Source organism: Centruroides sculpturatus, unplaced genomic scaffold, assembly GCF_000671375.1.
Source record: "Centruroides sculpturatus isolate CEXI.00-Female unplaced genomic scaffold, Cexi_2.0 scaffold357, whole genome shotgun sequence".
Taxonomy (NCBI): Eukaryota; Metazoa; Arthropoda; class Arachnida; order Scorpiones; family Buthidae; genus Centruroides; species Centruroides sculpturatus.
In genome coordinates, this window is record NW_019384703.1 from 615,495 (window position 1) to 642,266 (window position 26,772).

A 26,772-nucleotide genomic window follows, 5' to 3' on the forward strand; every position below is an offset into this window, starting at 1 on the left:
TTTTTATTCACTGCTTTTTGCTTTCTTTCCTTCACTTCCACCAGCACTTTCACTGGATAGAGGTCGCTTGGTAAAATATCTATCCAAAAAGGTTTGGCTTTGCCTACTTTTTAAAATGTTTCTAAAATGACTTAGGCAAATGTCATTACTCTGAGCAGCAATACAGCCAGTGTGAACCTTTTCGGGATGTTTCTTTTCAATAAAATCAGTCACTTTCTGATAATACCTCGAGATTTCCTTTATCGAGCGAGATCCTTCCACGATAAAGCAAACTGAGACCGATGAACAGAAACGAATAAAAAATGGTGCTGCGAACTAATGTAACGTCGTATGGTGAGTTTTTGTTCATATCATGGAGCAAAAATATGTTTGAATTTCATGTCGTATCCTGAAAATTTCGTATGATGGGTCGTTCGTATCCTGAGGTACCACTGTATAGAGATATTTTTTAAAGGGATGAAATGGTCTTCACAATTTGAAATTGATCGAACACACAGTAAAATGCTCGTATAACGCACGCCATCTATCATAGGATAAATGTACTATGCCAGAAACCTTCGCGGGAGTATATTAAACAACTTCCCAAAGTTTCACGGCAATCAGATAAACGGTGTGGTAATGCATGAAGGACAGACACACATACATTCATTTTTATATATATAGATTATATAAAACTGAAAAAATGGCCAGTCTCTGTTGGCATATCGAGCACCAGCAAAGCATAGCAGCAAACCTAGAAATTGCCAGAGTCTGTGCTTGACTGTTTTTAATGGTATTCGGCATGCATGCTGCTTGCTGTGTTATTTAAAAAGAATTGGATATAGTGATGTAGGTCAAAGTGCATGACAATGATAATAATGAAACAAAAAAAGTATAACTATGTTTTGAACTGGAGACAGGATATTACGGTATTTCTTTACAATCATAATGGAAATATGTAGTATCTTATTGGTATTTTGAAAGTTATTTCATGAGAATTGAATGTAGGGATATTGGTTTTAGTACATGACAATGATAGTTATGGGCAGTTCACTTTCAACAGTGTTCTGCTGAACATCTCTGCACTTTAGGTAAACCATTTGTATTTAATTATTTATCAATGTTATGCATGCTAACTATTTAGTATGCCCCGATGCCTGCATTGGGCCTTTCAACTGGTAAATTAGTAATACCAATATACATAAAGGAAAATATCTTTAAAACGGAGATTAAAAAATTTATAATAGTACATCAAATATCAATGATTGAAATGCAGAGATAGAAGACAATTTTTAAATAATCATCACACAACAATATATGTGAGGTAGAGAATTAACTTTAAGTATGGTTACAGTATTTAGTAAATTAATTAATTAACATCAATTTTATTAAGGTCTTTTATAATTATTGTTATTGAGATTCTGAAGGGGGACAATTAATTAGATTAATTACTTAAGCTAATACGCAGTTAATGCAGAAGTGGAGAAACCCTAGTTTTTCCCACCACCTCATATTTTCGTCGCACATGGATCTGAGAGATAAACAGAGGATCAAATATCATCACAAATCAACAATCTTTACAATGTTTGGACTTAGTTCAAAACCCTTGTCAAACATCTAATTATTAATGATAGGAAACTGTTAAGTCAGATAAATTATAAGGTAAGAAGAGTCACAACACCTCGTTGATGACATCAAAGAACTTCAAATTTGTTGCCTTATAGGAAAAGGAGAGTCAGGATGTACCGGCTGAACCAGGACACTGCTTGAACTTAGAACCACAACAACGTGAGTCACCAGAGCAAGAGTTGCACCCTCCAGCTTGAACTCGTGCCCTCAGGGCAGACTCCACCATACAGACAGGTGGCTAAAACTCCCATCCCACCATACTCCAGGCCGAACGCTATCTCTATAGAATCCTCCCTACCAACACACTTCAATGGAAGCAGAAGATATCATTACTCCCTCTCAGAGGTATTATGTCAGAATGTTTGTAAACTCTCTCTCTCAGTAATATAAGGACTTAGAGTTAAGATACAGAATATCTAGAAATGTATTATCCCATGAAGCCAATACTTATAGTTGTACATATATTTAGTTGTTTCAATCTATTCTTTGCTTTAGTTTATTAAACGTTTAATATTTGTTAAACTGATAACCTGTCCTGACTCAAAGAACGGACACTATCTTATGATATCATTTATTTTATAAAATCAAAATTTTTAAATATTTTTTATTTTCTGAGCATCTTTTTTAATCCTAATTTATAAACTTTTGTAATTAAAGTTTATAATTACTAAATTACATAACTATTTCAATGATTAATTCAAATTTATATTATTTACTTACACGAATATAATTTGCATTAATGTAACTTGATAAAGGATCACCATCATCTTCAGAAAGCAAAACTCTACTTTTCTCATCTGTTAAAATTAATGTAATTAATTTTATTTAATAAATTTAATATATATATATTTAACATATATAATTAAACTTATTAAATTTGAATCTTTTTTGATAAACTATAAAAAAGGAAGAGAGACTTTTGATTTATATGTATTTATATTTAGTTATATTTGATTACTTACAAAATAGAAAATAAATCATGTAATAGAAAAATAACCTGATCTTCAAATCAGCAAATAATTTTTATGAATGTATAAATGTTTTCTACCAATTAATAGGCCTGCATCAGACCAATGTATTTATTGGTTGGCTAGCTGGTTATTAGCATTTTAAAATACAAGGACCTCATGAATCATGCTGCACCAACCATATGGTAAAATGTTAAAATAATCTTAAAAACTGATGTATTTACATGTTCTATTTTTAAAATTTATTTGAGTTCTAACATAAGCATTAGAAAAGTCAAAATTTGGAACAATTCTGAAATTTACAAGCATATCTGTACAAAATTAACAAATTACATAATGATGTGTTGTGAGATATGAAAGGGTTTCTGCAAGCCTACTAAGGCAAACATCCAGAAAAAAAAACATGCCACATATGTTAAAAAACACAATTTATTTTGCATGACACAACCATGTACAGAATTAATTATGGATTCCAAGTCTAGGACATATACTCTGGCAGTAACCCAAAATATAGTTGTCATATGCAAAATTACAAAATATTGCACTGTGTACAAAGAAGTTGCATTTATGTATTACCCAAAAATTTCCTTATAACTAATTTTTAAAACTATCTTACACTAAAAAAAAGGAAAATGAATGACAGGGATGAGAAGAATAAATATGGCAAACAGAATAGAATAAAGAACAGAGTTGTAGGAACGTCTTTATGCTGTTGTGAATCATATGGAAACGTTCTTGAAAACAATTTGCCCTTTCCTTAATCCAAGAGGGTTTCTATAAATCTCTAGTCCAAGTTATCATTCATTCATCCGAGCTCAAAACTCGTCAAGTTGAAATGCCGACTTCACCCCTGTAATGTCACTCTATGAAGTTCAAGAGTCTCTATTACTCCAAATTAGTTTCATCTGTCTCTCAGATACTTGGCAATTCTCCCTATTCTCCTGTTCATCAGCTCACTATGAGGACCAGCCAAAACATGACTCTTTCAACCATGTGCCTTCAGGAAACTTTGCATTCATTAGCAATTCCAGGAAGTGGCCCTCATCTCCAAGAAGAATAGTAATTAAGAAGATTAGCAAGTTATAGAAGGTGGAAAGAACAATGGAAATATGCTAAAGACTATGAACTAAAATCTAATATGGCATACAGCCACAGTGTGATTTGATAAAAATTAAAATAAAAAATTTGGTTTGATATTACAAATATAAATTTCCTTTAATTAAAACACCTGAATTGATAAAATAAAGAAACTACATCAATTCATTTTTGAAACAAGGATTTACTTATAATAATTATGAGTGTGGAACAATCTCATTGCTTCAGGTCGGTATTATTAGGGGAGGAGAAATATTTGGGTCCCCTTTGTAGTATGCCGTGCACTTTGACGAGCACATCCTCTTCCTTATAATTATAATACGGAATGGTTGTTACCACCCTTCTTTGTATGCGTGATGAGCTCATTAACCATTGAAGTTTTTTACTTAATTTCTTTCTTATCACCTGTATAGAATTAGATACTATGCTCCATATTTTTCCTAATTCGATATATAGTGTAGAAGGAATGCGTCTGATAAGTTTGTAGTTCTGCTTCCACGAGGCACTTGCATTTATTCCTGATCAGCTACCTTCGGAAGCATCCGTCGTAGGCAGACTGGGAGTGCCTTGCATTTGAGTTGTATGCTCTTCGGTACTACCTGTTTTGTTCTGCATATCAAAAGAAATTGCAATTGGGCAAGTAATTTTTGCCACAGCTTCACTTGCTTCAGCAATAAAAAGAAAAGTGTTTTTGCAGTTTCCATCTTTAAGTAAAAAAGCTAAATTTAAAATCTCACGCTAAGTTTTATATAGTTTCTGGATACAAATTCACTGAGTTCAGCATTAATAAAGTTCCTTTAGTATTAACACAAGCACTTTTTGAGTTCCTTTCTGTACAGCATGGTACACGGGTATAGAGACTCTTTTACCTTACAGAGCATATCTGTAAGATAAAAGAGTCCGTAAGGAAAAAGCATCCATGATGCAGTCATCGTTGCCGTATCTTGAACCAACTTCTACATGCATCAGCCATATATTTTGGCGGTATAATTTCATACTGCCCATAACTCCCTACCAAACCTACGCAGATGTATCTCCAACTGGACAGGCTAACCATTTTAGAAAAGTCAGGGGTTTACGCAATACACCTAGAAAATCTGGCAATGGGATTGTTCATATACTATTTATATCAAAATATATATTTTAACAGTATGTAATATATTGGTTTTGTATACCTTTATTAATTCAAAAAAACAGTCATAAAATAATTTGTTTTTAGAAGTGATGTTATGCAAACACTTCAAGTGCTCTTTAAGCTTGTACGATAATTCTAAGATGTATAGATGAAAAACAGTTGTTGGTGTTTAAATGTGTTGGTAGCCCATACACAATTTTTATTTTTAAGAGTAAGTACGTAGAAATATTTTGTAATGTATTTGGTGTCATGTACTGATTATTATAGCTTTTTATTGTTTTTTAAAAAATTAGCACTGAAGAGGGGTTGGATGCATGTACCAACCTGAAATGCATTTGTCATTTTTTTGAAAAATAAAAGTGAGTTCCTAACTGAAAGTTTGGCTGTGAGTCCGTCTACCAAATTTTTTTGGATTACAGAGATGTATTATATAGAAAGATCTAACATACAGCAATCCAGTTATATAATATAGTAATGGGAGCTATTACAAGATACATAGGAGCAACAACAAGAATGCTTGCCTCCCGCCTTGCTGAGCATCAGGACGATGTAGCCAAAGGAAGATGTTCTACACAGCTCGCTAAAAAAGTTCTCGAGCAAGGCTACAATGCGTTATAGCCCAGAACAGCAATAATTAAATGCTGCAACAATCAAAGGCTTGTGTTCATCTGGAAAGCGTTGCTTCTCACGGCTACTGCAGAAGTATGCCATGTTCCCACCTTCGATCTACCCGGGGTGTGGATTGCCTTGTATCGGTGTCTAAAAAACAAAATGCGCCTAACATCATATCACCAATGTGGTAGCATTTCCACGCATGCGCCGCTAGCATCGTAAAAATTTAAAGATTCGAACATATCAAAAACTATTTGCATGTTCTTAACGGAATTTCCGAACACCTGGTTTGACTTTAAATATTCTGTTCCTTTGGAACATTCTCCACGTTCGTTTCATTAAAATTTGTTCATTTCACTTGAAGACAACGGGTTACACTCATCAAAAGTGCTTGTGTTAATACTAAAGGAACTTTATTAATGCTGAACTCAGTGAATTTGTATCCAGAAACAATATGTTTAGCAGAGAAAGTTAATTGAGAAAATTTATGAACATTAACCCTCCATTACAAATTCCTTAAGAGAGCCTCTAAACTTTTCTTGGCCCAGGGCCTCAATGTACCAAAGACTGGCCTGCCAGAAATACTGAGTAATGAATACTTAACACTTCTGTTGTACTCCAACTACAACAATGGCAAAATGAAAATCTCCATATATCATATGCCGCATCACTACTTTGTGAAAACATTTTACTAGTAACAGTGATTACTCAAGAATTTCCCCTCATCTGGTCACCTCATTTTCTGGATCTTAATCCATGTGATTTTTTGTTATAGGAACACTGAAAAAGTCTGGTTTATCAATAACATGATACAAATTTGGCAGTCTTAAAAGGATCACACTGCAGCGTGATCCTTCTGAGAATCCTTAAATATATTGCTACATCATCAGGCTAAACACCTTCAGAATGGCACAACTGAGCAGAATCCCCCACATTCCTGAGATCCCCGTTCAGTATTAGTGTCTTGTACAAGTAATATATTTGTTGTTTGCAGGGCCATAAGTGTGACAATGAAAAGTTTTAGAACTAATTTTCTGAGTGTATTCCATAATGGAACACTGAATTTGACCTGATGCAGATGTTGAGTAAGATCAAAAACATTTCTCAAATTTTATGTTCTTATTAAAACTTTTTACTGGAATTAAGAGGATTTTGTTGAGTGGAGTTTCATACTTATTGTTCCAGTTACTAGATGATGGTTATAAACTAAGTACTATATATAATCTATGAAAACATATATATTGGGCATTTCCTAAAATATAACCATACCAGACATGGCTGCATTTGGAGTGCTAAATTTCTCTCTAGAATAGTGGTCTCGAAAGTGGGGTATGCAAAGTGATTCTTGTCAAGTTGCCCTTCGAAATATTGTGTTTGTCCTGTCTGCAGTCTGTCTAATCTTACAGTCATTCTCCTGGAGAAGTAGGCTCATGATCAGTTGCAATCATACACAGAAAAAGTTCTAATTGCAGGTAGCAGGAAATTTAGCAGAAATTATGTATTTATAGTGAAAATACAGCAAATTTTCCTGACACGTAAAAAATATGAGTAATTTATTCCATAAACATAGATTTTATATGTACATTTTTCTAATTTATTTGAAAAGTCGTCTCACTCGTCTGCAATAAAGCAGACGAGTGAAATTCATTTAGACTCAACATTCCTTCCAATTCCTTGTCTGAATATGTATTTGAGAACCCAAAAACAATTTTATTTTTTATTATAGGGGTATAGGGGTATGCAATCAAAAAAGGGTTTGTTTTAGGGGTATGCAATCAAAAAAAGAGTTTGTCTTAGAGGTGTGCAATCAAAAAAGTTTGGAGATCACTGCTCTAGACAGATATATATATATCTGTCTAGAGCAGTGATCTCCAAACTTTTTTGATTATATATATATATATATATATATATATATATCTACATACATTAGAAGAAACTCAAAAGAAAGAAATCAAAATATTTATTCAGATTAAGTGCTTTCAGGATTTTCGATCCCATCTTCAGATCCATAACATTCAATGTTCTGACAATTTAAATAGAATAAACGTTCATTCCTAACTTTTTGAATCTAACTGACCAACATTATACAAATTTGAACATTTCTTTAACAAATTAACATCTATTTTTAAATTACCAATATTTGAGGTATATACAAAAATTATAATAAACATGAAATAATATTACCCATGCATAAACTAAGAAACAAAAATAAAACTAGAAACTAAAAAGTAAAATATACTATTGAAAAGCTGAAAAATTAACAGTAAGCAACTTAACACCTTCCATACTCTTTCCAGCCAAACACAAGTAAAAACTAAAATAAAAGGGAGTTAAAGTAACAAAACAACCAAAAATAATAAAACAAAAATAAGAACAAAATAATAGTTAATACAAACATATAATATAGATTCAATAGATAATTTTTTGAATATAACCATTGATTATTTAGATTCAAAAAGTTATGTACAAACAATTGTTCTATTCGAATTGTCAGAACACTTAATGCTGCGAATCAGAAGATGGGATTAAAATTCCAAACACAGTTAATCCAAATAAATATCCTGACATTTTTAACCCTTTCAAATTTCTGACATTAATCATGGTCTCCATTAAAGAAAGTATCTTAAATAAAAATACTGTATTTATGTATAAATATTATTTAGGAAATACTCACTTGGCATAATTGTCTTGTAACGATTTTTAGTTCCTGAACCAGGGATTTCAACCTTTTCAGGATGATTCATTGGTATTTCCTGTTAAATGTAGTGAGAATGAATACAATTTCTAGAAAAAATTTAAATAGAAATAAGTCGAAACAGATTTACTAAGAATAAATTAAACCAATTATTTAACTAATTTTACAAGATTGTTATTTAAAAATAAATCTTTCAAACTTAAATATTTTGACTGAAAGTATTCCTTTAAGTATTCAAANAGAAAGTATCTTAAATAAAAATACTGTATTTATGTATAAATATTATTTAGGAAATACTCACTTGGCATAATTGTCTTGTAACGATTTTTAGTTCCTGAATTCCTCTATGTCCTTATAGAGGATGATTTATGATTTATCATATTCCTTATGATGATGACTTATGATTTATCATATTCCTCTATGTCCTTAATGTGTCATTCCTCTATATGATTTATCATATAGAGGAATGACACATAAGTAGTCTAAAAAACTTGTAAAGTTTTCAAAAAACTATACATAGTCTTGAAAACTTTACAAGTTTTTTAGACTACTTATGTGTCACTAAATTTTATGATTTTTATGATTGTATTATTATTGATTATAGCAATTGTTAAGTCATACTGCGATTCATACCACGAAAGACAATATAACGTGATAAATGAAGATACCGTATCAATGTAACAATCCAACTGAGGATAAAAAGAAATGTGTAAAATCCTTAAAGGTATTAGTAGTGTGTTCATGTTGTTACTTAACATCTAAATACTTTGTTAGTTTTTTAATCTGTAAAAATTTTGTCAACTTAATTTCTATAATTGTAATTTATAGAACACTGAAGAACTTAAATAATGTAAAGGAGTGTTTTAGAAGTAGGACAAAATGGCCATGGGAAAATAATTCCAATAATATGAAATTTCCTTTTTACAATATTTTTTGGTGTTCGTTACTTGAAGTTCATTCTTAACTGAAATTTTTCAGCCTTATAAAAATTCATTCTGAGGTCATTGTCAAATAAATTTTGTATTTTTGGATATCAAAAAGTCCATTTTTTATGTTTGTGCAAAAATAAAACAATCATTTATGGCACCGAATTCAATTTTATGTAAAAGCTGTTTTTTTTTCAACCTCAGATGGTCTATAAAAAAAAGACAAGTGTAAATAACAAAATGAATTTATTACCAAAAGTTAGGTACAGACATGGTTACTTTTTGACATAGTCAATGTGAAGATTGAGGCATTTGTCATATCTGTGGACGAGCTTCTCCATCCCTTTGTCATAGAACATTGCCACCAATGACTTGAGCTTGAGATGGGTCCTAACATTGTTTTGAAGATCGAACCTCTGCCCTCCTAGCCACTTTTTCTGTTCAGGAAAGAGGTGGAAATTGCTTGGCACTAAATCACGGCTATATGCTGGGTGTTTAAAGGTGGTGAAGACTTCCACCGATCTTGGAACTTTTTAATGTGTGAAGACTTTCACCTCTTTCCTGAAATGAAAATGTGGCTAGCAGGGCAGAGGTTTGAGACTAATGAACATCTTCAAAATAACATTGTTAAGACCATCTCAATTCACTGGCAGCAACATTCTATGACAAGGGACTGGAAAAGCTTGTCCACAGATATGACAAATGCCTCAATCTTCACGGTGATTTATGTCAAAAAGTAACCATGTTTGTACCTAACTTTTGGTAATAAATTCATTTTGTTATTTACACTTGTCTTTGTTTTATGGACCATTGGAGCTTGAAAAAAACCATCCTCATATTTCTATTAATCAACATATTGCATCAAGTTTATACATAATTGTATATGTTGATAAACTGTATCCTATAATGATGAAAACATGTACTTAAATTCAAGCATTCTTTTAATCTAAAATATTTGTTAACTTATCAGCTTAGTGTTGCATGGTAAATTGTATAGTAGGCTACTTATTTATATGTATGATTTAATTTGAATTTTCTAAACTATAATAATAATTATTAATTGTTTCATAAAGTATGGTTTTATTTTGTGAGCAATAATTTTTGGGGAAATTTTGGGTCCTGAAAATATTCTGCATGACATTTGATAAGTTGCATTGTACCACATTACTTCTTGCTGCCTGCAGACAGCTGCACTTGGTCTACCTAATTGTGAAGAAAAAAAATCAACAAGGCAGCCAAGAAGGCAAATTACCTGACTTTCCATGACTTTTTCTGAACACTGAAAATCCCTGACTTTCCAGATGCATAGGAACCTGTTTATGCCTATATATCTTGTGCAGGTTTACATAAGCTTGCATTAGATTTTATTTACATGTATGCATATGGCTATGCAAGAATACATACTCTTATTGATANGTGCACGAATGGAGACTTGGGGCTACTACCACATACAAACACCATTCATGTGCGATGTGTAGTTTTGGCTGAAAAGTGAAATATAGGGACACACACGTTCATTTATAGATATATAGATATAGATATGAATAAACGTAGTAAGAAAGTATATATATTTTTGTTGTTTGAGGGTCTCCAGAACGAATTAATCAAATTCCCATACAAACCTATGGTAAATTCATAATCAGTTAACGAACAATTCGGATAGCGAACAAAGTCTTGGAATGGATTATGTTCATTAACCAATCACCCACTGTATATTTTTTTAATACATTTATCATATATCATTTATGTCTAAGATTCAAAGTAGTCAAAAATTATATTTTAAAATATCTTAATTTGAAATTTTAAATGTTAAAAACACCGCATATCTAATGGTCCCTAATATATTCTAAAAACAAATATAAAGGTAATTTACTGTATTTAAAATATTTTAATGTGTTCAATGTGGTGTATTAGAATTTTTAATATATAGTATTTATTGTTTAATTAAGTAGATCTGTAATAAATCATTGAAGAAGTGCAGAAGACCCAAAATGTATTTCCTTATATAATAAAGTTGGCATAATCAATTACGGATGTATTTCCTGTGTGATTAGTTCCCATCAGTAAAATTTATGCTTATCATTAAAAAGCATATCTAAAAGTAACATTTTCTGGAAATATTTGATAATGATAACACAATTCTTTGTTTTCATAATTTTTCAAGTAAGAAAAAGAATATATTTTAAAATAAAAATATAAAAATCTATCTACTAAAATGAAAAAATATTTCTAAGAAATAATATTTGCAAGTTTTTTCTTTATTAACATAATTTACATTTTATGTTCTAAAGATAAAACCTTAAGCCAATATCATAGCAGCAACAAAATGTGTGTAGGATAGAAATGATAATCATATTACCAAATTAATTATACTTTGAAAAACTTACAACTGTCTGCCAAAAAACTATAAAAGATTATTTCTCATATTTCCATTTCTCATCAAATTATTATGATTTACAAATAAACCCAATCTTACAGAAAAAAATTACAGATATGCAGCGTAAAAACCACCATATCAGTACTAAAAGATATATACAAAAATTAAGTAAAGGTATCTCCCATATAACATGCTAGTTAAGTTCTGAAAAAGTGTCGTGCTATGCAAATCCATGCTCTATAAAACAAAGGATTAGTACAAATCATAGGGTTAGGTTCCAAAAGTTAGCAAAAGTATACAACAGTTGAGTCTGCATAAGTCAACACCCCAAAGGGAAGTGAAAATGTATCGAGTTATCCGATACAACAACTAAAACAAGTTGAAAAAACCACAAAACTACAATTATGAAAATACAGTAGTGCTTTAATAGTGCATGTAATGTATCTCTCTGACCATCCATTGCTGGCACTAAAGTTGATTTCTACTCCAAGAACCTTAGCAGTTTCCATTGCTTTTTGTTTCAGTAAAGTTCATAAGTTCAGCCTTGAAACAGGAAGATTCAATGAACGAATTTGCTTTAGCCAATGTACCAGAGCATCCTTGACATTTTGTATAGTGACTTATGCTGGCATTTTCAAGACAGCCATGACAACGACCCACAACAACAACCCAAGAAAAAGTTTCCTCTTTTTTCTTCAGAATTTCCAATAATGTTGTTCTTGGAAGATTTTCTTGTTTTGCAAATTTGGCTTCAAAATTTTATTACATCCAAATTCAGATACAGATACAAGTTCATTTTTTCCTTCAGCATAAGGGTTGTTAGGTTTTGGATACTCATTTCTAATAGAAATGTGAAACACTTACTGCATGAATGAAAAATGAGAAAATGCAAAATCGGATTCTGTTGTGATGTTAAGCTGTGTTGTATGAACTCACTTTTTTCAGAAGGAGAGTCGACTTATTAGACGTCTAAACGAGTGTGGGACAGAAAAAGTATGTCAATTTATCCAGTGATGGCAAGTTAAACAGTGTCAAGTAAACCAGAGTTTTTTAACATTAATGCCTATTTAAGTCAGCCTGGACCACAAAAATCTGACTACTTAACTGATGGTATCTAGTTATACCTATGACAACTTATGCAGACTCAACTGTATTCTTTTTTATAATTAAAAGAAATAATTATTGATTGCTTCAAGAATGTAACTAATAATCACAATCAAAAGAATTGCATGTTAATATTAATTTTTTCTTCCAAACACCATTAAACAAGAACATCTTCTTTTCAACATAATATCATCATCTATGCCAAATGACTGCCAGATTAAATTGGGCTACTTCTCTGCTATTATTTTAAAATAATATCCAAATAATTTGTCACTAAAGGCAGGCATTAAAATACCAACTCTTATTAAAATGTAACGTCTAATTTTTTTGAAGTCCAGAAATTACCTAACATATGGTGTTATATGAGCAAAAATGAAAACTAGGGTTGGTTGGTGCCAGGCCTGGACTTTTAAAATGGGAAAGAAAATGAACAATAGTGTATAATATCCATTTTTTAATCTCCAGTAATTATTCAATCTAAAAATGGCTCTTTCTTTCGATGATCAAATAATAATTCAACAACACTTAATCATTGTGCAAGATCAGTTTCTGTTAGTTCGTGCAGAATCCACATATCTAACTTAGAAACTTTTCCAAGCCTTTTAAGATGATTGAATATACTTCTTTGGCTTACATTTAGTTTTATAACCAATTCTCTTGTGGTAATTCTTGGACTGGCTTCAACCAGAGCTTTTAGCTCATCACTATTGACAGTGATCGACTGACCAGAGCACTCATCGTCTTTCAAGCTAAAACTTTCCTTCCAAAACTTAGAAAACTAAAACTGAGCTTTTCTCATTTTTAAAGTGTCAGTGTTATAAAAATAGCACATCTTTTTAGAAAGAATGGTTTTATATTACCTGTAATCCCACAGCCAACACTAAGAAGACTATTGTGCAACAACAGAGATATTCTTAATTTGAATGAAAAATCTGGGGTGTATCAAATCTCATTAAAACATGCACTCTCAAGAGAGGAAACAAGCTACATAGGGGCCATGGCAAGAATGCTAAGCTCTTGCATCCTAGAACATCAGGAGGACATTATAAACAATAGACCATCAACCAAATTAACTAAAAAAGTGCTTGACCAAGATTATCTTCCCCTCTGGGTCCAAACCAAATTACTCAAATGGTGCAACAATCGTAAAGAATTGTTCATATGGGATAACCTATACATTGCCACCATAACACCGTGCAACATATTAACCCTTAAAATTCCACAATTGTGAATAACTTTATTCAAGCAATTTAATTTATAAATTTCTCTTTTACTGCATGTTCGTACCATTCACTCAATTGCTTTTTTAATATATTTGGGGATATAATAACATTCATAATGCTTTTCACACTTTAGAGCATCTTTTTATTTTTACATTCATAATTATTTAGCTGTGGAAATTACTAATTATTCCAAAGTTTATTTCATTATAAACAGTTTGAAGGAATTATTATCTCATTATATACTCTTATAGTAATCAATAGTAAAAAGACCTGTGATCTGTAATGAACACACCATCAAGTGCGCATTTATAAAAACCAAAATATTGTTTTATTAAAAATGGCATTGGCATAAATACCAAAACTGTATATAATGAAAATTCTTGGCACCACTATTGTGGCTTTTGACATCAAAACAATTACTTGACATTCCCAATATCACGACTTTCCATAGCAAAATAATTATAAATGTAAAACAACCATTGAATGAAGATTTCATACTTTGTTGTGTTTCGTGTGCATCTAAGATAAAATGATAATAATTTGAAAATGATTGATCTATGCATGCATGACAGCTGTTTCTGTACCTGTAAGGTCGACAGATATGTTTTTGGAGATATCACTCATTTTTTCATTTCATGTACTTTATAAACAGTTACATTAGTTCACTCATCTATGATGTATTTATCTGTGAAAGGCCATATGATAAAAAAATGTCACATATAGACAGAGGTACCCATACATTTGGCACTTAGGGAACATGCCCCCCTTTGTCATTGGGTTGCCCTTTTCTTAATCCCCAAGGAAGCTGTAAGGTTTCATTTATTTTTAAATTAGTTACTCATTTTAATCATAGAATACTTTTTTACTGATGACAAAATAAAAATAAAAATATTTGTTATTAACTAAAAATTTGTTCCAGCGTGTTGTGATTAATCAGTTAAGTACTGAGATACCACTGTATTTGATTAACACGATTTTGATATTTGCAATAGCATCAAGGAATTAATTAAGTGTGTTTAAACACACACACTCATATATATATATATATTACTGTGAATGACCGATATCTGGCAAATGTCAACATTCTCTGGTGAATGTCAGCATTCACACAGTCGTTTCGTGTATGTACAAAATATTTGCTAAATATCATTATTTCTCACTTACACCGGCAAATGTCGACATTCATCATGAGCTGATGGTGAATGTTGAATAAAAATATTTTATTATGTTAAGACAAAAATGCAACATTTTAATATATGAAAATAGGAGAAAGCTTAATTAAGTAACAGCACAATTAAATAAACTGTTGAACCTAAAACAAACAGTACATTCTTAACCATTAAAGAAAATAATACAATAATAAACTTACACATAAATTATGTGATTAACGTTATACAATCTTATTTATTGCAACAACTTAAACTGTTATGGCACTTTGAATTGCACAAGAGTCCCTTGCTTTTAAAACTGCATTTATTCGTGGAACACTTTTTTTTTGCAATGACAGTGTGTATATAGCCTTGCTTTCCACTTTTCAAATTAGCTGCAGCTGCTTCTCTCAGCGATATTTCTTGAGAAGAAATCTCATCTATGGAAAGTAACTTTTTTTACAAATTACGAACTAATTACGTTATTACGTGATTACGAACTGATCTGTTAATGGTGTCTTTTATTCAGATATCGCCGACGCCTTACCGACGACCCCTCTCATCTTCTGCCACTCGACCTGACAAACCGATTCCCACCTCACGGGATCAAAAAACCTTGTACTACCTCTGGCTACCCACAAAGCATTTTGCGACAGACTGTCGCCTCTGTCGACATCGGCTTCTTGGGTGTCATTTCGACCTCCACCAAAACTTATCTGTGCTTGTCGACATACATAGGCAATTGTTCAAATGTATAATAACATAACCAAATATTTGGACTTTCACCAACGTATTTTGTATGTGTTGACATTCACCAGAGAATATAGACATTCTCTAATTTCGGTCTTTCACAGTAACATATATATATATATATCTATCTTGTGCCTCCCCTTTTAATAGTCTTAAACTTAATAATTCATAAATTGTTCCTCTCTAGACATTATTAATTATTTATATACAAAAAATTTAAACATATTTCACTTTCAGTATCCCTTCCACACTATGTAAATCAGGAATTGCATATTCCACTTTATATCTTCATTCTTCCCTTTTGTCCACCCTACTTCTCATCCCTTTACAATCTTTTCCTATAATCTTTGCTCTCCATGGTGGTTGGTCCAACAGCTTCTTACCCTATTTTAACCTAAGTTACTAAATAAAACCAAATTTTGGCTCTCCCTGGCCACCTCTCGGGGCCCAGCTTGGCATGTGAAGTTTTACTGGGTTTTCTTCACATTTTTACTCCAAATTGGGACCAGGCTCCCCCTCCAAAGTCCTCCCAGTAGGCACACTATAGTCTTGCAGTCATGAGCTGCAAGACTATCCCCGTCAAAACAAATTTTATAAATATTCCAAATTTGTTGGACTAGGCCATCTGTGATTTTACCACTGCTACTTTCTTTTCCTCAGTGGCTTTGGTCAAGTCAGAATCTAGGTTAAGCTTTGTTAGGTACTAACAATCTATACAACTGTCCTCCCAATCTGTAAAAACTCCACCACTTCCCTTCTGGCTCCATCCAGCATTTTTCCAGTGTATCTCCAGTCTCGCCTCTGGGGCGCTTCCCACGGGGGGGCACGGTGCTGCAGGAGCCTTTCCTTCAGAACTTTGCTTGCAGCATCTGCCCCCCACCCATACAAAACAATATCCAACACTTTGATCATCCTTCCAACTAGCAATTTCAAGGCGGCCTTTCCCTGCCTGCAGCATTGCTTAATCCTCATCCCCCTTTGCTGGATGCCGCCATACTAGGACGCCCAACTGCTATCCCTTCAGCAAGCTTGAATGATCCTCACTAACCTGTACTAATTAACACTAACATACAAAAACAACAAAAACACTAAATAACATTCGGAACAAAAGTAAAATAAAATTCAAGTACAGACTACAAAAACCATGTAATTGTAAGAGCCCTCATAAGAGAAATGTTTAAACATTACGAGCCCTCACAGGGACATTAACACTTCTCATCTTACACAGTCTGGCCTCTTAGTGCTCTTTGAGCGGGAAGGGGCCTTAGTAATTTCAGCCCAAAACTAATTGCGGGGGGAATAGTCTGCAGATGCCGCTGCTATGAATTCTACATCCTGGGGAAAAAAATAGAAAAATAAATTTGAAAATAATTCTTTAAATATATTTCAAATTATCATTCTGTGAGAATCCGTGGATTTCATAGTTTGACATAAGATCGGAAAATCTTGGGTCTATTTTCTCCTGACACAGTTAGGATAGTTCAAATTTGCATCCTAACCCGCAATTATAACTATAAGTCAATTCACATTTGAGTGGGAGAGTCTATCTAACATTCAAGTGGAGAGAGTCGTGACTTTGTTGACAGGGTGACAAGTCATCAAAATAAATCTGACTCAAGACCAGGTTAACAATTAACAAAAGTTTAATGAATAACATAGATATATTTTAATCTCCTTTGTGTTAAACCTCTATCAACAAACTTATACTTATAGCTACTTATACCTTTAATCAACCAAGAGAAAGTTTACAAAGGGTTAAACATAATACCTCTGATAGATTGACGGATGTCTCTGAATCTAGTCTGTTCAAGGAGGTTGCTTTCAGAGGAGAAATGCTGGGAGATGAAAGTGTTGACAGACTGAAGCTTGGTCCATGAGCTTATGTGGGGATAGTCCACCCCAAGCCTGGGATTTCTGCCCTTTTTATCTCCAACTCCTCTCCAATTGGAGGTAAGTCTTTCCTATGTGACAGAATGCAAAAGTTGCGTCGCATGAGTAGCTGTCTCATCAATGGATGAGACGTTCTTACAGGTGTCTCATCAGCGGGCAAGATACGATCTCCCCATGGGAAATAGATAAACTGGAGAGAAGTTTTTATTTCTCTTTGTATCCGTTTCTCACAAATGTGTGGAGTGGTCTGTGCTGTTTCTCCCACATAAAAATGGCTTAATTGCATTAATTATTAAATAAAAATTAGAAAAATTTTCTAACTTTAAAGAACAGCTCGTTTTGCTCCAGCTTCTCACAATTCAAAGCAAATGGCAGTTTAATTTTTCCAACTTTAAATAAAATCTATGAAAAATGCATTTATCTATGAATGTATCAAATTGTATTGGGTTTGACACCAAATGCTAAGGAGACAGCGAAAGCAATTCCATATACATTGCAGTTGACTATTTGGTTGTTGCTGTACTCATAGCAAGTTCGGAGATGTCAATATTAATATGAGGATACAATCTCCATAAGAATACTTTGAGTTCCATAGATAGATATTTTACCATAATTTAAAAAATTGTATATACAAATACATTTTGTGTTGTAATAAAACCATATCCAATTCGCATTACCATGCAGAATTTATATATAAACATCCCAAGAACACAATGTATTAATAATCAACCAACTATCAGCCAAATTAATCAAGCAGAAATTATGCTACAAATATTAATTTATAATTTGCATGATTAGAACAACTAGAGGTAGACATTAAGTGCCATCTCTTAATTAAAGTAGTAACTATAATTTAATTTTAAATTTAGAATAGTCTGGAAGTAAAGAATCAACCCATAGTGGGAGTTGAACCTGCAACCTCTGCTTATTGTGTAGTGTGCTGACCAGTTATACCACCCGGATCTCTGAGCAACTCCTCCCTTCCAGACACATTTAAACTTTAGATATAATCATCCAATGGTTATCCATGTAATGACATAAATTAATTTACAGATAATTATTATGACACAAATAACAGATTTAATATAAATCTTGATTAATGTAACTTTGAACTCTTATAATGGCTCTCTCTCATATATTCCTTACTAGACCGCATGGATACAATTTAATATAAATCTTGATTAATGTAAAATCTGTTATTTGTGTCATAATAATTGTCTGGAAATTAATTTATGTCATTACAACATTTATCTTAATCTTAGTGCGTAATGTTTATGGGAAACAATTTAAACACATTTTATAAATTATTCTTTAATATTTTTGAATAATATATATATTGTTCAGGATATAATTTTAAAATGTATAGTAACATATATAATTTTATACTGTAACCATACATTGTTCCATTGATGATTTTATTTGAACATGTAAATTCTTTGTATAACACATTCGATTTTCATGTAGTCATTTTGTTCTGTGTTATGCGCATGATGATGTCTATTTTAAATGCACAAAGACATTAGTAAATATTTCTTTTTTATAACTGTACTTTTGCCCCAGCTGGGGATGTAGAGATATACTTGTTAAGTAATTCACTTAGTTCAAAATATGGCTATTTCAAAATTTGAAGTGGAAATTCTGACTGAACTATGATATGAGTATGTTAACTTGTTTATTTAGATCAAAATTCCTCCATGCCGTAAGAGAACAACAGACCAAGTACAACTCTAATCTGCTTTGCTTTTACAGTAATACATTTTCAGGTGTCATCTTACACATGGACTACCCTTTTTTATCTCATAAACTATGGCTGATTTTTGAGATTGAAAGATTGGCATTATTTGTAGCAGATATTTGTAGGACTGGGCTACTACATTTGGGTGATTTACTACTTTTTTGGCCAAGTTAAAATAATTTGGACTACATTTGGGCATCTGCTTTACTTTTTAATAAAACCTATCTGGCAACCTGTGAGGTTCTCATCACACGTGTTGTTTATCTGCAGTTTATTTATATTATTATTATTATTATTAATTATTAATTAACAAAAATAATGTTCTGTATATGCAGCTGTATTCCGTTTGCTTAATAAATTATATCAGTTACATGGAATTTGGCATATTGTAGAGAAATATGTAAATCTCAGATAATTGAAAACTCAATAATTCAAAGTTGCGATTATTTTATCCCTTGAATTTCAAACTAATGAAAATTCCCTGAATTAATAAATTTAACTTATTAACATCTGTATTGCTGAATTTTTCCATCCGTCAATTTGGTTATTAATATCTCAAAGATTAAATTTCTGGATTTTAAATTAGTAATCTTTAAGATATTAGTAAGTTAAATTTATTAATTCAGGAAATTTTCATTAGTTTGAAATTTACCATGTTATCATTTACCATAATTGAAATTAAACTGTTCATTTTTATTTTTAAATAAATAATTTAAATAAAATAGTAAGAAAATTAATCATACCCAGAATTCTGCATGTAAAGCTTTAACATCCTTTAAACAATTGCGAAGTTGTTTACGAGTCATTCTGTTACCAGCAGATAATAAAAATTCTTCTGTGGAACTATAAAATTTTTAAAAAATTATTATTTTATTATTTTTATCAATATAAAATATATTACATTTCACATTGATATAAAATAGTTCATAAAACAAGATATTTTAGCAATAAAACCAGAGTAATTTATCATGAGTAACCTTGGGAAGTTGAAATGCAAATTTTCTTTAACAAGGGGTTAAAAAAGTGATAGTTTTTTTTAAAAAAGTGCTAAAAATGGTTCTAAAAATATCTAACAGTAAAATTGTATTTTTTTGCACATAAAATTATACATAAAACATACAAAACTGAAAAAAATAATAAATTAAAATCAATTAGTCATTTTTGGAATCCAATACATCGGTTTCATAGTTTACAAACAGAAAAACATTGCACTTGTGAACACAGTCATTCTACAGGGTGATTCAAAAGTCACAAAAATTTTTTAAAATTAATAACACACAAACTATTAACAATAAGTGCAGTTTTCACAGAAATGCTTAGAAAGAAACAGGATTATTTTAGGTGTTTGAAAAATTTTAGTACCAAAATAGTTACATTTCTTGTCATAGATGGCACTGTAAAAAACTGAAATTATTTGTAAATTTGTTAAAGTAAAAATAAAAACATAAAAATGTTCTTAGTGTAAGCTCTAGTAACAACTTCACAAATTATGCAATCTTATCAAGTGCCATCTATGACAAAAAATGTAACTATTTTGGTACTAAAATTTTTATAATGGAAAAAAATTTTGTTTCTTTCTAAGCAATTCTGTGAAAACTGCATCATCTTATTGTAAATAGTTTGTGAGTTACTAATTTTTTAAAATTTCTATGACTTTTGAATCACCCTGTACATTCTCCCTGGTCAGCCAAAGACAACATAAGAAAAGTAAATCTTTGAACTGCAAAAACAATCTCTTAACATTGACAGACACAAGAGGAGGATATTTGATTTTCACCAAAAACTGTGGGTTTTGTGACTACAGAGACTTTTTTATTTGCTAATGTAGTTAACAATAATAACTTAATAATATTAAAAATTTCAGAAAATCATAAAAATATTTTAAATGACAAAAAAGTTCCATAGTTGACAAAGTACACACCTCAAAGTACACCTTTATTTAAAGACTACTGCTGGAATTAGAGTTTTTTTCCTCCTTGTAGTCAATTTGCATCAGAACTGACCACAATAATTTACATAATATAGCAAAAGTTAAAAAGCCAAGAATTTACAAGATCAGATTAAAGTACTATAAACTAAAAAACCACAAACTTCCTGACAACCCACACAAAAATACAAAGAAGTTTGTTCTCTAGTGCCATCATTATCATAGGTCAAAACATCAGTTATAGGTTTCTTATAGAGGGTGTTGGCACAGCATGTTCAGTAGGTATGTGGTTTATGTGGTAATTGGAATATGGTTAAGGAATGAAACATACTTTCCGGGTTGTATTTAATTAATATTTGTTTTTAGTTCATGGTACAGAACATAATCATTTTGTGATGTTATAAAGATAAAAAAGGAGTACTTGTTACCAAGAAGCTTAAAATTGGAGCAATAACATCATATAAAAAATGGGGTGGAAGGGGGCACAATGCCCATTCACTCCCAATACTACTGATAACCCTCTTCTCAGAATGACAGTGACATAGACTCTTCTCAAAGTCTATGTTACATTATACCTGAAATACAATTGCCACCATGCTTATTTGGTTTTTCAAAAACAAACAAACCAAATGGGCCTCAAGGGCCAATCATTTTCATGTATCATATTAAGAAAACCTTAGGCACCTTTATTAGAAAATATTATATAAAAAATAGAACTGTTTTAAAAAATTCAGTAGAGTTAGTAGAGGAAAACTATAACAGAAACTTAAAACATTGCAAGATGATAGTAATGGTAAAAAAGCCTCTTAGAGATAGTACACATTAGGTGTTTTGAAGCACACACGTTGGTAATGCACATTTTAAAGAACCAAGAAGTCTGCATAGGTATACACATGCAAACAGACATTGACAGATTTTGGTTAGAATGCGCATTGTGTGGGCATAAGCTGCACACTTTGAGATACATGCGCCGCCATTTTGTTATACAATCGATCATGTGCTTTCAGGTACAGTGGATGCATGTTGGCCAAAATGGAGAACGATCATTTCAATACTGATTTATTTATTGATGAAATCCAAAAGAGACCAGCCATCATCAAATGATTTTATAGACATTCTAAAATAATTTAAAAAGTTAGGTTCATATTGTCTTAGTTTTAGATACAATGTCACAAACATTCCATGCATCAGTCCATCTCGTAATATTGGGTGCACCCAAAATTCTCTTTGCCTCTGTCATTGTCTTTTATAGCGACGATAGAGGAGCCACACACAAGCAATCACTTCCACGTCCATTTCCAAACTGAACCAGTGCGCACACCCTATTAATGATCATTGAACACTGAGCTAAATGCGCAGTGTGTATGTTGCTAATGCGCATTTAACACAAGCCCAATGCTTAATGTGTACTAGCCCTTAGAGATCCCTCTCTCAAACTTGAAGCAATATACAGCTTGATACAAAACTTCCTTTATAATAAGATAGAAAGCAAACATTGAAATCATGTTACCTCCAAATTTCTTTGTACAATCATATATTCTTCCTATTTTAAGTTTGAAGGACACTACCACCAACACTCCTGAGATGATCCCAAAGTCTCCTCATTTACAAGATATCTAAAAGAAATTTGCCTTGCCTTTGTAGAAACTACTGTCTTTACCGAACACAAACATTATAATGGCGTACCAATATGTTGATAACATTTAAATCCTTTGGCAAAGTGAAAAAGTTTTAAAAAATATATGAAAGGATTCAAATCTCAATTCAGTAGATCATATACTAGAATTAGACCAAATTCATTCAAGTTACAAGCACATCCTTGATGTCAGTATGCACTTGAAAGGCAGATTAATACATTAGTATATGTTAAACCAACAGCAGTTCCCTATTACATAAATGCAACATCAAATGCTCTCTTTCCATGCAACATTACATTGTTAAAAGTTTAATGGACAGAGCACTAAACTTTTCATTAGAAAAACATCCTGAAGATGGAGTAAGATAGGGTAAAACAAACAGCTCAAGTCTCCTTATATATTGCCCCTTATCAATTTAGTAAAAAAAATATAAAAAGTTAGTTATATCAGCTACAAAACTATCATTCTGCAACAGCATTCATATATAAAAGTTAAGAGACTATATGCCTTTAGACCAGTGTTTTTCAACCTTTTTTATCTCAGAGCACACTAAAAACCATAATTAAAGTTCCGCAAAAAAATTTCCTTGGAATAAATGACGTGATTTAAAGTTGTGTTTGTAAACATTCTATCATGCCACTTAATCTAACTTTTTGTTTATTTTTGTGAATTAAGTAAAACAATATTGTTCTTTCTTAAAATAGCAGCAGGTTACAACAATAGCTATTTAAATTAACAATTTTCATTTACTTAAGAAAAGCAATTAACATTAAGTCTTAATTTGCATTTAAAAACGGCATGATAATTGCCATTATAAAGCTGCTCAACATCCTGTTATTTCTAAGTTAAATTAATTTGAACTAAATATGGACAATTATAGATACATTTTTGATTCATTTAAAAGATAATTTCATTTTAAATGAATTAACCCAGTGTTATGCGCATAAAATTTTACTTATCAATATATATTTTCTACTACATTATGTATACATTTATTCATTATAAAAATGAAAAACTTGTATAATCAATTTAAAGAGGTTTTAATTTTGAGGTGTACACTTATTGTTCTTTGGGCTTCTTTTGAAAATAATTTGTTTAATTAATTAATAACCTTCAAAAATTTTTGCAGCACACCTATGATCCACTTATGGCACACTGGTTTAAAATCACTGCTCTTAATAATAAAATAAAAGTCAAAGTTGTAACAGCTAGAAAGCTTTCCATTTTTAACTAAGGTACCAGTAAAAAGCAATAGGCAGACAGGTTTATTTAATCTCCATGATGTAACAAATCACAATGGAATGAAAACAATTGATAGATAGTATTATAAAATCTTTAAAAGAAAGACTGAAGGAGATTCTCAAAGATGGTACAAAAAAAAAAAGAAGAAGAAGAAGAAGAAGAAGACAGCATTAGCAGAAAAAAGTCTTGATAAAAATGCACAAGCTAACTAGGACCAAGTGCTTATTATTATATCACATCAAAGTAACTTTCCAATAAGAATACAGAAAGAGCCAACCATATCTATCTCCACTGATAAAAATCTTATAAATAAGCAAAAGAAAGGCATAAGCCTAAATGCCTGAATTTAGATGCTATTACAAGGTGTATTATTAAAAGTATGAGTAAAAAATGCAAGTTCATTACTCATACCATATTTTTGTAGAATGACCAACATTCCACATAAAAACAGGAGACTAGCATATTAGTATATCCTGTTACCCCAAGGTTACTGGCATGCTGGTTAAACTGCAACAAAAATATAAAATTAACCAGATCTAACAGAACTAGTTGTTAATTAAATGTTAAAGAAAACATTCTTCCAAGTACAATAAAATAATAACATTGTAATTTGACTGACTTAAAGCCAAGAAAAGAGTTTTCATTTACAAGACAATGAAACAATTAGCAACTTGCCGACATTAGTAGTTGTAGGTTAATCAGTGTGGGTTACACTGACCATCTACCCCAATCTTAAAAATAACACCTTCCTCTCAAACTGAGATAATTTGCATAGTGTTTCTTAAATTTAATATGTTTATTTTTGAATCAAATAACTATAAAATACATACAAAAAAAATTTCTTTGAAAATACCATGAATATTTTATGTTGTTAGAAAAAAGACAAAATAAAGAAATTAAACATATAATTGTAGTTTTTAATGTAATGGTGACAGTTTTACAGTTTTAGAATAAAAATTTGTCCATTTTTACATAACGCAACTTGTTCAATTTTTTAATGCACCATCTAGAGAGGGATCTATAACCTCACTTAAACCGGCATGCTGGCATTCCCTTGGGATAAGCAGGCATGCTGGCTATTACCATAGACAAATCTGATTTTATGGTCTTCCCAGATAGACCATGGAAATACAGTAACAGAAACAATACAATGCAAGTGAAAAAATAGAGTTTTAACATATCTCATTGTATGTTCAATCCCAAGTTTTATTTTATCTTCAATCTGAAGATAAGTACTGGGTCCATACATAAGTAATTTTCATCTTTGATTCTCTGACCAGTTATAACATTATTCCCTGACTTACTAATATCTCTGCATTTCCCCATTTCATTATGTAATATTCGGCAAAGTCTATTTAAGACCATTTTGTACACAATCATACAGTCAAATGTGTCTATAATGGAACCCAAAAGGACCAAACAACTCTTCTCTAGTAGATAGGTTTCTGTATATACAGGTTACTACTATAGGTGTCCCTTGATTAATGCAATTAATAAATTTTTCAATGTTACCACATACATCAAAATTGCACTAATCAAATACAGTGGTACTGTACCTGGGTACTAGACCAAACAATCACCACCTGCTAGAACAAATTTTTGGTTAATAACAAATATTTTTATTTTAACTTCAATTTTTTCATTCATCTGTAAAAAAGTTCTCTAAGACAAAAATGAGTAACCAATTGAAAAAATAATAATAATAAAACTTTACAGCTGCCTACTTTTGTCTGACAAAATTATACTCAATTTGGTTCATTTTTTCATTAGTGGAAAAAAAACAAACTGCATGTGAAACACAATCAGCATGTTTTACAACCATTTCAAGTGGATGAAGTGTTTCAAGAGTATGTGTCTGTGGCACACTAAGATTTGTTGCAAATTCATGACTTGCTATTCATCAATCTTTAACAATTTCTTCCTGCAATTTCTCTTTGATAACTTTTGGAGCTCATACATTTTGTATCTTTTAGTTCAAAATTTCCCCAACAAAACTTTCAAAACACATTTGACACATTTGGAGTTTAAAAGCTATACACAGTACAAGTATTTTTTATTCTGTTTGTATAGAGTGATATCCTTAACGAAACTTAAAAAGCATGCATAATGTGCCCAATGTGCATTTTATCTACCAACATTCTGACTTGATTCTATTCAAACAAAATGAGATGTAAAAAAGTTTAAAATAAGTTTCAAAACAAAGAATGCAATCTCACATCCTGAATAATGTGTTAAATTTCACAACTTATAATTACATCACATAGTTATGTTAAGTAAAAACAGCTATATATGCAAAAGCTTTGTTCAAATCCCAATAAAATTATTGTAACTCAGTAGTCATATTTTGCTACTCTATATTGCATACATGTATTTTTTTTAACTATTTTATGATTTATACTTTCTAGGCTTGTAAACTTCTTGTTAAATTTGTGTTAAATCAAATAAAGATACAGTAGAACCTCAAAAACTCGGCCTAATGTGGACCGAAGGGTGGCCGAGTTTGTGAAAATGCCGGGTTATCGGGAATGGGGTTAAAAAAATAAGTACGAGTGTTTCCTCAGAAAATACTGTACTGTACTTGTATGTATTGTTTACTTGAGAATATAACAGAGAATAAACTGCCCAAATACCCTTAAACAAAGGAAAAGTACGTCCTTTATGAAGGCATAGAGCCTTTACTACATGAAAATGAAAATTAAT

The 26,772-nt window shown here is 31.4% G+C and overlaps 1 protein-coding gene across 1 annotated transcript in view; it reads right to left on the reverse strand.

The window, feature by feature from the left end:
• Positions 1-26,772, reverse strand: part of LOC111627619 (receptor-type tyrosine-protein phosphatase R-like) — a 98,379-nt gene that overhangs the window by 55,454 nt on the left and 16,153 nt on the right. The window contains exons 2-4 of the mRNA XM_023371204.1: positions 20,010-20,109; positions 8,093-8,171; positions 2,329-2,405 (exon numbers count right to left, since the gene is read on the reverse strand). Coding sequence (XP_023226972.1) covers positions 2,329-2,405; positions 8,093-8,171; positions 20,010-20,072 — 219 coding nt within the window. The 5' untranslated portion in view covers positions 20,073-20,109. The remainder of the gene's footprint in view (positions 1-2,328; positions 2,406-8,092; positions 8,172-20,009; positions 20,110-26,772) is intronic.